This window comes from Spermophilus citellus (assembly GCF_964194105.1).
Source record: "Spermophilus citellus genome assembly, chromosome: 4".
Lineage (NCBI taxonomy): Eukaryota > Metazoa > Chordata > Mammalia > Rodentia > Sciuridae > Spermophilus > Spermophilus citellus.
The window spans coordinates 194,802,822-194,818,319 of NC_138185.1; the positions used below are offsets into that span (position 1 = coordinate 194,802,822).

At 46.6% G+C, this 15,498-nt stretch overlaps 1 protein-coding gene across 2 annotated transcripts; it reads left to right on the forward strand.

The window, feature by feature from the left end:
- Positions 1-11,317: 11,317 nt before the first annotated feature.
- SALL2 (spalt like transcription factor 2) lies at positions 11,318-15,204 on the forward strand. Of its 2 annotated transcripts, none has more exons than XM_081288813.1 (2): positions 11,318-11,537; positions 11,876-15,204. In XM_081288813.1, the coding sequence occupies exons 1-2, from the start codon at positions 11,444-11,446 to the stop codon at positions 14,827-14,829; spliced, it is 3,048 nt and encodes a 1,015-aa protein (XP_081144939.1). In that variant the 5' UTR covers positions 11,318-11,443; the 3' UTR covers positions 14,830-15,204. The 2 variants fall into 2 exon arrangements, with proteins under 2 accessions (XP_081144939.1, XP_081144940.1); XM_081288814.1 differs by having other exon boundaries at positions 11,318-11,510.
- Positions 15,205-15,498: the final 294 nt, after the last annotated feature.

Sequence of the window (15,498 nt, forward strand, 5' to 3'; positions counted from 1 at the left end):
GCCGGGGAGCGGTGGGGGGCCCCCCGAGTCCCACCCTGCGTGGGTCAGGCCAGGGCAAAGGGAGGGCACTTGGGCCATGGGCGAAACTGGGGCGGGGAGGACCGGGTCGTTGGGGGTGTGAAAGAGTTGAGATGCAGGGAGTGAGGAGCTGACCTGCGCTGGGGAAAAGCCCCCCTTGGCTTTCCTCGGGATTCATTCTGTTTGTGTTTTCCTTGTTTTTCTCTGGATGAAATGGAGTTTTCAAACTGGCTCTGTCTTCCCACCCAAGAGTTTTTTCCCCAGGTCCCCCTTTGCTCACTGGTCTTTGTGCCGTTGCTAAGTAACGTCCTCAGACCTGAAGACCCGTCTCTTAGGGGTGGGATTTCCCCCCCTCTTTTTTTTTTCTGGAGAGTTGGGTTGCAAGAGAATGAATTGGATAAACGTGAAGGTTCCCCTGAGAGACAAGAGAAAAAAGTTTCTCATTGTTGGGCTGAGCCTGAGAGCAGATCAGAGCTCCCCGAGGGAGAGAGCTAATGTCGGTCAGAATGCAGCCTGGTTTGGGGCGTTTATCCGTGTCATCTGGAGGGGAGGTTGGCCAACAGGTTTGCATGCGATTTGTGTTCCAAGGGTGAACAAACTTAAAAACAAACCAAGAAAAAACCAAGATAACACACCTGCTAATATATGCAATCATTTTACAAGGATATCCCTGTATGTTTTTTGAGCAACAGAATTCCTGAGGGGCAAAATTGTATGTATTCTTATAACATTTCAGGAAGTGAGAAGCAGATAATAGAGTAAGGAAGTATTTAAGAACTAACATTTTTCAAAGCCTAAGAGACAGTGAAGGCATCATCAGGACAAAAATTTAGATTTCCAGATGCTCAGGGCAGGTGTGCTCACTCCAGTAAATCCAAACTTGTTTGATTGTGAATAGATCTGATCAAGGGTCATTGTTGCAAGAGCGCAGGTAATTCTTAGGATCAAACAATTTTTGAACATACTTGTCAGGCTACATGTGTGTGTGCACACTGTGAAAGTCTAAAAGTCCTGGCTCAGAGATCAACTATTTACTTAGCAAATAGTTGATATATTCAATAATGTAGTATAGGAGTAGGCTCAAGGGCGCTGAAACCAGGTTTCAGGATTTTTTTTTTTTATTTTTTTTTGCTGAATCCTGACTCCACCACTTGGTTAGCTGTGCAACCTTACTTGGTTTGCTTTACCTCTCTGTGCCTCAGTTTCTTCATCTATAAAGATGAGTATCCTAGCCACCTCATTAGATTGTGAGAATTAAAATGAGTTAGTATGTGTAAAGTTTTTTTTTTGTTGTTGTTGTTGTTTTGGAAAATACCCAGGATAAATAAGTGCTTAGCAAAGCACCTAACATAATTAAGCATTTAATGCATGTGAGTATTGTTACTATCATTTTATGAGTGCAGTGATACTTCTGGCAAGTATTGAAACATGACCAGGAACTTCTTGGCAAACTTCAGTATTTCTTTCTGAGACATGTGCCATGAAAGATCTAGGATAGTGTATTTGTAGTGATTAAAACTAATCATGGATTAAACTTGCCTTTCCACCCCTAGTGAAAAATGACTTCAGGTCAAATCAGTGCTTGAAACAACCTTGACAGATGCGTTAAAGTTTGGGATAGGACACATCCTCCCAAGTCATTGCTTTGCTGGATCCCACTGTGCCCATATTTAGAGGTTCTATGGTGGTGGCATCCTTCCCTCCTGAGACACATTAGCCCTCCTTAATGCTGCTATAGGCCGGATGTTTCCTCCTAGTGCTCTACAGGAGACTTCCCCTGGAGCCTCAGAGCTGCCTCACAGCCCTGCTCCCCTGCTGCTTCAATTGTAGAACTAAGCTGAACACACACCCCCAACCCCTATGAGGCATCCTCCTCCCATCCCTTCCTCCCATCTGCTCACCCATTCCCCATACCACAGCTGAGGAAGAGTCTTCTGTGAGGGAGTTAAAAGGCATCTTTAGCAACTGCCTTCAATGGATTCTCAAGACCCTTGAAATGTAGCCCCGACTTGGGGCTCTAGACACCTGGGGCATGAGAATGCTGCTACAGTGCCATTCTCATAGGAAGACTAAAGGCTTGACCCCAATGGAAGCAACAAATTTCATTTGAAATTTTGCCTTTGAGCTCAGCCTTGAGAACTTCTAAGGGTTTTCTCATCAGAGTTCTCCCTGAGAGCAAAAGATCTTCCTAGGCTACTTTCATGACCAGAAGTTTCATTGGGGGGCTGGGGATGTGGCTCAAGCGGTAGCGCGCTCGCCTGGCATGCGTGCGGCCCGGGTTCGGTCCTCAGCACCACATACCAACAAAGATGTTGTGTCCGCCCAGAACTAACTAACTAAATAAATAAATATTTTAAAAAATCTCTCTCTCTCTCTCTCTCTCTCTCTCTCTCTCTCTCTCTCTCTCTCCCCCCTCTCTCACTCTTAAAAAAAATAAAATTAAAAAAAAAAAAAAGAAGTTTCATTGGGTCTCATTAGCAATTTGGGGTGGCTCATTAAAATGCTTGCTCACATAAGCTTATAATGTATAAATTCCCCTTTCCCTCCTTATTGTAGACAGGATCTACAAAGAATCCTTGATACTTATTTGCTTTTCTGCCCCAAAGCATGGCCCAAAATTAGAAAGGAAGGGAGCTGGAAGCAAAGCTCAGTGGTATAGCACTTGCCTACTAGCATGCAGGCAGCCCAGGGTTTGATTCCCTGCACCATCAAAGAATATAATGGTGGGGGGGATGCATCTTGAGTATTTAATTCAGGACTTAGTCCAGAGCACACTATATATCCTTTGGCATATGTGTTAAATTATGGTCGTCATTGTGAGCATCACCAAACGTTTCTTTAGTAACCTAGAAAGTGCCACAAATGTTTTCTGGAGTCTTTTTTCCCCCCTTTTCTTTCTTTTTCTTTTCTTTTGCGGGGTGAGGTGGTGTGGTACTGGGGATTTAACTCAGGGACACACTACTGAACTGTATCCCCAGCCTTTTCAAATTTTAATGTGAAACAGGGTCTCACTAAGTTGCTGAGGGTCTCACTAAATTACTGAGGCTGGATTTAACCTTCCCTCCAACCTGCCATGCCATACTGGGGATTGAATTGAACCCAAGTACATACTAAGCCAGCGCTCTATGACCTTGAATTTTGTATTCTCCTGCCTCAGCCTAAATTTTAGATATGTGCCACCCTGTGGGCTTTTTGCCCTCTTTTAAGCAAAGTTTACCACGTAAGAAGCAAATGCTGAGCTTTTGTTAAGTATTTTTAAAACTTCATGTTTGCAGTGACCTAGGAGAGCACCAAGAAACAGTCAGAAAAACCTGTTTTCCAACCCTGTGTTTGCTCAGCTTCCTGACCAGAGCACCAAAACCTAATAGTTATTGCACATAAGTGATGAGCAGGAAATAGTTTACTAAAAACTCTAGAGAGGAGGGGAAAAACTTTCCCCTGCAGAGTCTGGAAATCTGAATTAGAGAACATAAGAGATGTAACTGGGGAAACTGCAAACTAGTACATCTGGGAAATAAAGAAAGCTATCAGAAACCCAGATATTTAGTGAGAAGGAGAAACCAGGACAACAGCCAAAGAGATCTAGAGGGAGAGAAAGAAATACTTGAGATGGAAGTTGGCAGACAGCAAGAACAGCAAAAGGCAAAGAAGGCAAAAATAGAGTTTTAAGGTCTCTATTCTCTTTATTTTTACATCTAGAAGTAGAATTTCATCTTTTAGGCATTGAACCCCTTGGGATGTTCAGCTGCAGGTCCCCTCTCACCCTTCCTCAGAGTAGGGATCAGAAAGAACACATTTTTCAGTAGACAGGAAGCAGCTCAGTCCAGGGCAGTCATGCTCGCATGCACATCTGTAATCCCAGTGGCTCCAGAGGCTGAGGAGGATCATGAGTTCAAAGCCAGCCTCAGCAATGGCAAGACACTAAACAACTCAGTGAGACCCTGTCTCTAAATAAAATATAAAATAGGGCTGGGGAAGTGGCTCAGTGATTGAGTGCCCCTGAGTTCAATCCCTGGTAAACTCCCCCCCCACCCCCCAAAAAAAGCCAGCCTCAGCAAAAAGCAAGGCACTAAACAACTCAGTGAGACTCTGTCTCCAAATAAAATACAAAATAGGGTTGGGGATGTGGCTCAGCGATCCAGTGCCCCTGAGTTCAATCCCTGGTACCACCACCCCCACAAAACAAAACAAACAAACAAACAAAAAAATGCAACTCAGGCAGGGCATGGTGACTCACTCCTATAATCCCAGCAACTCAGGAGGCTGAGGCAGGAGGAACTTGGATTCAAAGCCAGCCTCAGCCATTTAGCAAGGCCCTAAGTAACTTAGTGAGACCCTGTCTCTAAAAAAAATATAAAAAGGGCTAGGGGGCTAGGGATATAGCTCAGTTGGTAGAGTGCTTGCCTCACATGCACAAGGCCCTGGGTTCAATCTTTAGCACCACAAAAAAAAAAAAAAAAAAAAAAAAAGGCTGGGGATGTGACTCCTGGTTAAACACCCCTGGGTTCAATCCCTGGTACCAAAACAAAACAAAACAAAACAAAAAACCCAAACAACAACTATAACAAAAAACCAACTCAGTCCTGGATAGGGCACTAAATAAAGAAAAAGAAGCTGGGCAGCGGCATGTCTGTAATCAGCTGTGGTAAAATATGGATAACAAAATTTATCATTTTAACCATTTTTCTTTTCTGTGTGGTTTTTTTTTTTTTTTTTTTTTTTTTTTTTTTGGTAGCAGGGCTGGGGATTGAACCCAGGGCTTTGTGCATGTAAGGCAAGCACTCTACCAACTGTGCTATATCCCAAGCCCCCTCTTTGTTTCTTTTTTGGTACCAGGGATTGAACTCAAGGGCACTTAACAACTGAGCCACATCCCCAGTCTTGTTCTTTTTCTTATTTTGAGATAGGGTCTTGCTTAGCTGCTTAGGCCTCATTATATTGCTGAGGCTAACTTTCAACTTGCGATCCTTCTGCCTCAGCCTCCCAAGCCACTGGGATCATAGGCGTGTAACACTATGCTCAGCCATTTTAAGCATAAAATTCAGATATATTAAGTATATTCCCCATGTTAAGTAACCATTACTATCTATTTTTCAGAATTTTTCACCATCAAACAGAAACTCTGTACTTAGTAAACAACAGATCACTGTTCTCCCCTCCTGCAGTCCCTAGTAGCCTCTATTCTATTTTCTTTCTTTCTTTTTTTGGTATTGGGGATTGAACTCAGGGGCACTCTACCACTGAACCACATCCCCAGCCCTATGTTGTATTTTATTTAGAGACAGGGTCTCACTGAGTTGCTTAGTACCTTGCCATTGCTGAGGCTAGATTTGAACTCAGGATCCTCCTGCCTCAGCTTCCTGAGCCACTGGGATTACAGGCATGCACTACTGTACCCAGCTTCTATTTTCCTGTCTCTATGAATTTACTAATTCTAGGTACCTTATATAAATGGAATCACATACTATTTGATTGAGCCCATTGGCTCAATCAAAGTGAATAAACCAACCACACGTTGGTTTATTTCACTTAGCATAATGTTTTCAAAGTTTATTCACCTTGCAGTATGTATCATAACATTTATGATTAATATTTGTGGAGCCTTCAGGTACTATGCTAGGCCATTTTTACATTTCTTCTAGTTTATTCCTTATGGCTGTTATCCCCTACATCTAAATTTAAAGAAGAGAAATCCAAGCTTTAGAGAGATTAAGATATTTTCCCAAGATCACAAAGATGAGAAACGTTTAAAGCTAGAACTTCAACTGAGGTCTAAATCATTGTGCTAAATGAAAGGTTCAGCTCTCTAACATCCCTTCCAACTCCCAAAATGGTATGTTTAGTCCTTTGATTTCAGAAAAATGTCCAATGAAACCCCCCCCTTTTTTTTTTTCCTTTGATACCATGGATTAAACTCAGGGGCTCTTAGCCACTAAGCCACATCCCTATGCCTATTTTTGAATTTTATTTACAGAGAGGGTCTCATTGAGTTGCTTAGCACCTTGCCATTGCTGGGGCTGGCTTTGATCCTTCAGTCTTAGCTTCCCAGAGCCGCTGAGTTTACAGGCTTGTGCTACTGCTCCTGGCCAGTGAGACCCTTTAAAAATTTAACCTACTATATTCCAAATCTGGAAATAAGTATATTTTCCTCATTTAACACCAAGTGCACAAATCATTGTGTCTCTTTGTCTACTGTGTTGCACAGGCATAGGTGCATTAGTAGATTTGGGTGCCCTAATTTGGTTTGGCAAAGGACTGTGTGTGTGGGCACATTTAGGGGAAAGAAGTGAGGAAGAGAAGAGGGGATATTCTGAGATGTAATCTTGCAACAGTTACAAAAATTAATGTATATACCAGATGCAGTGGTGCACGCCTGTAATCCCAGGCGCTGGAGAGGCTGAGACTGGAGGATTGTGAGTTCAAAGCCAGCCTCAGCAACTCGAGGTGCTAAGCAACTCGGTGAGACCCTGTGCCTAAATAAAATACAAAATAGGGCTGGGTATGTGGCTCAGTGTTTGAGTGCTCCTGAGTTCAATCCCTGATGCCAAAATAATAATCATAATCATAATTATAATAAATAATTATGGAAGCTACCAATTAGTGTTGGTCCAATGTTAAAAACAAGTAAGTTTAGGCAGGTGCTTACATAATATGCTTTGCTTCCTTTGTAGCTGAATGATGCTCTAACTCTGTAAACTTTTCATCTTACAACTAAAGATATGGCTTACCTGGGCACAGTGGAGCTCACCTGTAACCACAGTGGCTTGGAAAGCTGAGGCAGGAGGATGGCAAGTTCAAAGTCCTAAGGAACATAGTGAGACCCTGTCTCAAAATTAAAAATAAAAAGGGCTGGAGATGGAGATATGGCTAAGTGGTTAGGCGCCCCCTGGTACCAAAAAATTAAATAAACAGACAAACAAAAGGCCTGGGGATGTAGCTCAGTGGAATATCATTCCTAGGTTAAATCCCTAGTACAAAAAAAAAAAAAAAAAAAAGATGACTCAACTAATTTTTTTTTTAGTTATAGTTAGACACAATAATACCTTTGTTTTATTTATTTATTTTTTATGTGGTGCCCAGGATTGAACTCAGGGCCTCACATGTGCTTGCCAAGTTCTCTACCTCTGAACCACAATCCCATCCCTTAACTAAAATTTTAAAAGAAATAAATATTGAAGATGAACATGCCCTGGGAAAAGCAATACAGTTGCTTAGATTCATAGTTAGATGTAAATTATATCAAATTCTATTTTTTAAATAGAATTTTGTTTCAAAAAAATTCAGATTTTTTTTTCACCAGGAAAGGACACAAAAAAGCTTAAGTATGATTGTGGACAGAGTAGAAAGGGAGCCTGAGGGGAAGATTTGCCACTGAGCAGCTCCTTTTTTGCCTCTATTCCAATTTTGATTAGATTTAGTTTGTGAGGAACAAGGTGGAAGGTTTGAAGGGAAGGATAGTCCTCTAATACTGTAGTTCTCATCCTTGGCTGTATGTACATTATTTTGCTTCTTTGCTTCTGTCTTTGTCTTTGTTTTTGTTTCTTTGGTGCTGGGGATTGAACCCAGGCCTTCCCTCATGCTAAGCAAGTATTATACCACTGAGCTACACTTCCAGCCCCTTACTTGTACACTGGAATCACTGAGGAGCTTTTCAAAAATACTAATGCCTGGATCTAACCCTTAGGGATTCTTACTTAATTTAGTTTAGGGCATGGCCTGAACATCAGAATTCTTAAAAGCTCAGGGTAATTTTGAATTATAATTGAATTATGTTTGAATTATAATTGCTACAATGACCAATAGTTTGAGAACCACTGTTCAAATATGTTTGCTACACTTCCACACACAACCCACCTATTTTTCTCTTTGTTCCCCCTAACCATTCTCTCCCAAGCCTAAAGCCTCAGTGTGATGGGGCACCAAGTTTAGAGGGGGAAGCCACCTGGTTTCCTTTCCCTTTGTCATTTCTGCTCTTTGTAAATTTAAACAAGCATGTCCAGGTCTTAATTCTATATCTACCCTAGACTCTGCATGTGACCTCACTTTATCTGCTATCTAGGGACACCATAACCAGCTTAGTTTATTCCTGTGTTTGTGACTTTATTCTTGTCTGCATAAGAATCCCGCCCCCCCTTTTCAGGATCTACAGTGAGTGTAAAGTGCTGAGAAGTGGAGGGTTCCTCTTACAGGTGGCTGTTGATCTGTCACCTTTCACCAGGGGCTAAATTTACCTTAAAGAAGAGTGCAGATCAAATTTTGCACCAGAAAGCACGTTTCATTAAAGAGTAAAAAAGGGGACAGTGTTTCCCAGGAGAAGATGAAAAGAAAAGAATTTCTTTTCTTGTCAGAAGACTTGACAAAACAGTAACTGGATATCAAATGTTCCATGCTAATTAACAAATGCTCAGTAGAAAGTCTCCATCTGATTCCCTCTCCCTTACTCAGGCCAGAGAGCAAATGGCAGGTAGGAGCCACACAGGGCTCTTTCTCTAGCCACACAATGTGATGTGCTTGAGAAAGCACTGGATAGGAGTCAGAATTGTGAATGCCTGCTTCAGTGAGTTACTGTGTGAACTTGGAAAAGTCACTTAACCTCTCAGAGCTTCAATTTCCTTATCTGTAAAAATAAACCACATTGTATTAAGCTGTGACTTTCTGTAATTAAAACAGACCCTTTCTTCCTCATTTGGAAGGGCCAGGTCTGCAAGTAGAGAACCCACCTGTTTCAGAGCTGTGATTCAAAATGCTAAGATCCTTAAGGTTACCTGAAGTTTCAAAATATGATTGTAAGATGGTTTCAGTTTGTAAAGACAGGCAAAATTTATGTTGAAAATTCAGTGGATGTTATTAATATTTTAATTGGGTTGTATCAGCTCTCCTCCCAATGACTCCTTATCCCTGACATATGCCAATATTAACCAATATCTTAACTCAGAAATTAATAAGGTTGGGGATGGTGGTGTAGCTCAGTGGTAGAATGCTTGCCAAGCATTCATGAGGTCCTGGATTCAATCCCTAGCACAGAGAAAAAAATTAATAAACAATACAAAAAAACATCTCATTTTAGTATATGTGTGTTTTAAGTTAATTTGATTATTTTGCATTAACAATGTCAGCTTTCTAATCCATAATATTTAGGACTCTCCAAACTTAATAATGCCCATATAAGGGCTGGGGTGTGGCTTAGCCATTCCTAAAGTTCTTCCTAGCATGCTCAAGGTACTACTGAGTTTAATACCCAGACCACCAAAAAAAAAAAAAAAAAAAAAAAAAAAAAAAAAAAAAAAGGAGGGGGAGATATTGGGATGTAGTTCAGTGGTTGAGTGCTTGATGCAAGGCCTGGGTTCATTTTCTAGCACCAGAAAAAAAAAAAAAAGAGGAAAAGAAAGACAGACAGGCTGGCTATACTACTACCACTTTACAAAAAGGGAAATGGTAAATAGATGAGGGAAAAGAAGTGAAGTAGAGAAAGGAGAATGGGGGGCGGGTCAGGAGAGAATAGGGAGGATCATGAACTGAAATGAATTTCCTTGGATGTTTGAGTTTGTTGGGATGAACTACTATTTATAAGACTCTAATAAAAACAAAAACAAATAACAACAATAAAAAAGGGAAATGGTGGCATAGCATAGTGACTGATCACCAGGCCTCAGTTTACCACCCAGGCAAGGTGAGTTTACTGATGCCCAAGCAAACCACAAAACCAAGGACCTGTGATTACTTTGTGTGTATGTTACTGGGGATTGATCCCATGGGTGCTCTACCACTGAGCTGCATTTATTTTTTGAGAGACTGGATCTTGCTAAATTGCTGAGACTGGCCTGAGCGCCCCTCCCCATCTGGGACTACTAGAAGTAGCAGAAATTATGTCAATACTTCTCAAATGTAAAATAGTGGGCTGGTGTGGTGGCATGCGCCTCTAATCCAAGCTGCTCCTGCTCTGGAGGCTGAGACAGGAAGATCTTGTGTTTAGTCAGCCTCAGCAATTTATTGAGGTCCTATGCAAATCAGCAAGAACCTGTCTCTAATAAAATCCCAAAAAGGGCTGGAGATGTGGCTCCGTGATTAAGCGCCCCTGAGTTACATCCCTGGTACCAAAAACAAATAACAACAACAAAAAAATCAAATGTTAAATAGTGTTTTAGGAATTAGAAAACCCTTTAGGACTCATTTCAAGGCAGAAAGGGAATGCAGACTACCTGGCCCGAGACTCATCTTATTTAGCCCTATCTAACCTCTTGCTGAATGTGAGGCACCTCCATGGGCCAGAGCAGGTGTCAGTCAGGTCCAGGCATTCAAACCAGGTTGTTGGGGGGAAAGGGATTTAGGAGAGGTTGCCTGGTAGCTCCCACTGCATTTTCTCCATTGTTTCAGAAGTTCCCCTCCCCCCCCAGCTGGGTGGGTCTCGGTAGGCCTCTGCAGGCATCTCCTCAAACCCACTGTCGGTTATAGGGACAGTGTGCAAGTGTTGAAAGAGGAGAACATAGGGGGCAGAGAGTAGAGATGAAGGTACTAAATAGAAGACCGGTTTCTTAAATAAGCATGAACTTTATAAATTAGGTGTTGGCCCGGTGGTCTGTGAGTAGTTTGCATTCAGCTATTATTCTGGGGGAGGAGGGGAAGAGAGTGAAGGGGCTTCGTGTTCCGCAGACAGAAGACCTGAAATGACTTCCTTGGAAATTCTACCTTGCAACCTCTCACCATGTGAAACTTCTTTTGTGGAGAGGGATTGGGGGGCGAGGTAGTGTGAGAATGGAAGTGAGGGGCAAAACTTGGGAGTATTGGGGGGATGCTGATGAGGAGGACGTTTGGGGCTCCTCCTCCCCCTTTGGCCCTGAGACCCCTAAGAAGATGAGACTACCCTTTCTCTGGAAGCCACGTTTTCCAGGCTCTGCGGATCCTTTATCCAAAGAAAAATAAGAGAAGCCTATCGCCTTGCTCTATTGAGCAGGGCTACGTTTCCCACTGTGCCCCTTGAGCTTAGGCGGAGGTGGGGGGGCAGGCCTGGGCAAAGACATCTGGGAACGAGGGGGAGCTGGCAGAGGATAAGAAAAGGTGGACCCCCACCGTACCTCACAGCACCTGACAATAAGCCTCGGGAAACCCTCTGAAGCTCAGGGCTCCTGCCCCCACAACCCCCTAAGTACTGTGGCTCGCGTCTCCGGCTCTCGCTTCCCTCCCCAGCAGCTCCTCCCCACAAACCCTCCTCCCCCATCTCCCCTCTCCCCTCTCCCAGCTTTCTCGCTCCAGCTCCTCCCCTCCTCCGCGCCTCCTCGCTCCCCTCCCCCTCCGCCGCCGATCTCCATCTCCGCAGTCTGGGCCGCTGGGTGCAGAGCCTGCCGCAGCCCCGGCGGCCACGGTCGCTTCCTCAATCGTGATACCCATTGTCTCCCACCCCGTCCGGCCCTCCGCTTCCCCGACAACTATGGCGCACGAAGCCGGGAGGAGCTCTCGTCTTGGGGGGCCCTGCGGGGAACCTGCGGAGCTCGGAGGTGCGGTAGGGCCAGGCTCCGGCAGAGGTGAGGAGGGAGGGAACGCGCGGGGGTAAGGACTTCAGGTGGGCGGGATACAGGCATAATTCTCTCCGTAGGTTGCAGTCCTCACACCCATTCCCACTCCCCAGGGCCAGAAAAGGGGTGTTGGGGGGTGAGGTGACGGAGGAGGGGAGTGGAGTGTGCGTGACTCCCCCCTTACTGGGGTGAATCTCTTCTCGAGGTTCAAGACTGAGCTCTAGCCTTATGCATGGCTTAATGGTGAGCTCATCTCCCCACCCCCAACTTGCGGCTCGTTGTTAATTAGAGCCTCTGTATAGCCAACCCAACGCACCACCCACGCTCTCTTCTTGTCCTCTTCCCAGGTGATGCTAGCGAGGAGGACCACCCCCAAGTCTGTGCCAAATGCTGCGCACAATTCACGGATCCAGCTGAATTCCTCGCCCACCAGAACGCATGTTCTACTGAACCTCCTGTAATGGTGATAATTGGGGGCCAAGAGAACCCCAACAACTCTAATGCCTCCTCTGAACCCCGGCCTGAGGGTCACAGCAGTCCCCAAGTCATGGACACAGAGAACAGCAATCCTCCAGAAACCGGGTCCTCTGGGCCGACTGATCCCACCTGGGGCCCAGAGCGGAGAGGAGAGGAGACTTCAGGGCATTTCCTGGTCGCTGCCACAGGTACAGCGGCTGGGGGAGGTGGGGGCCTAATCTTGGCCAGTCCCAAGCTGGGAGCAACCCCATTACCTCCAGAATCCACTCCTGCACCCCCCCCTCCACCACCTCCCCCTCCACCCCCAGGTGTAGGCAGCGGCCACTTGAACATTCCTCTGATCTTGGAAGAGCTGCGTGTGCTGCAGCAGCGGCAAATCCATCAGATGCAGATGACTGAGCAAATCTGCCGGCAGGTGCTGCTGCTTGGCTCCTTAGGCCAGTCCGTAGGTGCCCCTGCCAGTCCCTCAGAGCTACCTGGGACAGGGACTGCCTCCTCCACCAAACCCCTACTACCCCTCTTCAGCCCCATCAAGCCTGTTCAAACTGGCAAGACACTGGCACCTTCCTCCTCTTCCTCCTCCTCCTCCTCCTCAGGGGCAGAAACACCCAAGCAGGCTTTCTTTCACCTTTACCACCCACTGGGGGCACAGCATCCCTTCTCTGCTGGAGGGGTTGGGCGAAACCACAAGCCTGCCCCTGCCCCCTCCCCTGCCCTTCCAGGCAGCGCAGATCAGCTGATTGCCTCACCTCATCTGGCATTCCCAGGCACCACAGGACTACTGGCAGCACAATGTCTTGGGGCAGCCCGAGGCCTTGAGGCCACTGCCTCCCCAGGGCTCTTGAAGCCAAAGAACGGAAGTGGTGAGCTGGGCTATGGGGAAGTGATGGGTCCCTTGGAGAAACCAGGTGGAAGGCACAAATGCCGCTTCTGTGCCAAAGTATTTGGCAGTGACAGTGCCCTGCAGATCCACCTCCGCTCCCACACCGGTGAGAGGCCCTATAAGTGCAATGTCTGTGGCAACCGCTTTACCACCCGTGGGAACCTCAAAGTGCATTTCCATAGGCATCGAGAGAAGTACCCACATGTGCAGATGAACCCACATCCAGTGCCAGAGCACCTTGACTACGTCATCACCAGCAGCGGCCTGCCCTATGGTATGTCTGTACCACCAGAGAAGGCTGAGGAGGAAGCAGCCACGCCAAGTGGAGGTATGGAACGCAAGCCTCTGGTGGCCTCCACCACAGCACTCAGTGCCACAGAGAGCCTCACGCTGCTCTCCACTGGGGCAGGGACTGCCACAGCTCCCGGGCTCCCTGCTTTCAATAAGTTTGTGCTCATGAAAGCAGTGGAGCCCAAGAGTAAAGTTGATGAAAACACTCCCCCAGGGAGTGAGGGCTCAGCCATCAGTGGAGTGGCAGAAAGTGGCACTGCAACCCGCATGCAACTAAGTAAGCTGGTAACTTCGCTACCAAGCTGGGCACTGCTTACCAACCACTTCAAATCCACTGGCAGCTTCCCCTTCCCCTATGTGCTAGAGCCCCTGGGGGCCTCACCTTCTGAGACATCCAAGTTGCAGCAGCTGGTAGAAAAGATTGACCGACAAGGAGCTGTAGCAGTAGCCTCTACTCCATCAGGGGCCCCCACCACCTCTGCCCCTGCACCTTCATCCTCAGCCTCTTCTGGACCTAACCAGTGTGTCATCTGCCTCCGGGTGCTGAGCTGTCCTCGAGCTCTACGCCTGCACTATGGTCAACATGGAGGTGAGCGGCCCTTTAAATGCAAAGTGTGTGGCAGAGCCTTCTCCACCAGGGGTAATCTGCGTGCACATTTCGTGGGCCATAAGGCCAGTCCAGCTGCCCGGGCCCAGAACTCCTGCCCCATCTGCCAGAAGAAGTTCACTAATGCTGTCACTCTGCAGCAGCATGTTCGGATGCATCTGGGGGGCCAGATCCCCAATGGTGGTACTACACTCCCAGAGGGTGGAGGAGCTGCCCATGAGAATGGCTCTGAGCAATCTGCAGTCTCTGCGGTGGGAAGCTTCCCCCAGCAGCAGTCACAGCAGCCATCACTGGAAGAGGAAATATCTGAGGAGGAGGATGAGGATGAGGAAGAGGAGGAAGATGTGACTGATGAAGATTCCTTAGCAGGAAGAGGCTCAGAAAGTGGAGGTGAGAAAGCAATATCAGTGCGAGGTGACTCAGAAGAGGCATCTGGGGCAGAGGAGGAGGTGGGGTCAATGGCCACAGCAGCCACAGCTGGGAAGGAGATAGACAGTAATGAGAAAGCAAATCAACAGTCTTCTCTACCTCCACCTCCGCCTCCACCTGATTGCCTGGATCAACCCCAGCCAATGGAGCAGGGCAGCAGTGACGTTTCAGGAGGCATGGAAGAGGTGGGTAAACCAGAGAGGAGCTCAAGCCCTGAAACACCACTCAATCCAGAAAGAGAAGGCACTGGCACCCCCTTGGTGGAGGAGCTGAGCTTGCAGGAAGCTGGGAGAAAGGAGCCAGGAGAGAGCAGTGGCAGAAAGACCTGTGAAGTGTGTGGCCAGACCTTTCCCATCCAGGCAGCTCTGGAGGAGCATCAGAAGACACACCCCAAGGAGGGGCCGCTCTTCACTTGCATTTTCTGCAGGCAGGGCTTCCTTGAGAGGGCTACCCTCAAGAAGCATATGCTGTTGGCTCACCACCAGGTACAACCCTTTGCTCCCCATGGCCCTCAGAATATTGCTGCTCTTTCCTTGGTCCCTGGTTGTTCACCTTCCATCACTTCTCCAGGGCTCTCCCCCTTCCCTCGAAAGGATGACCCCACAATCCCGTGAGCCTGTTTTCTGTACCTGCTTCCCTTTGATCTAGGGAGCAGAAACTGTGAGCTCCGTAGAAGGACCTCCAAGATTTATGAGCCCTTATTTCATCTTTTTGCTCTAAGTTCTTATCTCGGTGTCTCTAGTGGCTTTTCTCTAGTCCCCAGCTTGGAAATTATTGTGCTTACCAGGGGATGGTCCCCTAAAGAATTTTTCTTCCCTCTTCATTCTTTTACCTGAGGAAAATAGGTTATGTAAGGCTTCACATTCTCAAGGGGAGCCTCTCCTTTTCCCTCTCCCTTTTCCTTTGGCAGGTGCACCTAAGCACAATCTTTGGAATTGCAGCCCAGCCCAAAGGGGCTGGCAGCTGTCTCTGGAGTGCTACTCCTCATTGATGACCAGGATTCTCTCCAGGATTTCTTGTCCCAGGACCTTCTGCCTAGCTGGTGATGGCAGGGGTGGGTTCCATACTTTCTGCAACCAGTGCACAGCTTTCCAGTCACATGGCCTGCTCACAAAGCCCTGGAGTTCCACCTCCATCTCTGTTACCACTTTAGACCTAGCACCACTAGTGCTGTTTGGTCCAGGAACTGTAGTGGAGAAGGTGGCCCCAACGATGGAAACCGGAGAAGCCAAGGAGAAGACAGCCTCCTTTCCTATTTTAGCCTCCTGTATTTAAGGCAGTGT

Bases quoted from the DNA above. Each gene is read 5' to 3' on its own strand.
- SALL2 (XM_081288813.1), top strand. From the start codon at position 11,444: ATGGCGCACGAAGCCGGGAGGAGCTCTCGTCTTGGGGGGCCCTGCGGG. The intron at 11,538-11,875 runs GTGAGGAGGGAG...TCCTCTTCCCAG, and splicing joins AGGGCCAGGCTCCGGCAGAG to GTGATGCTAGCGAGGAGGAC.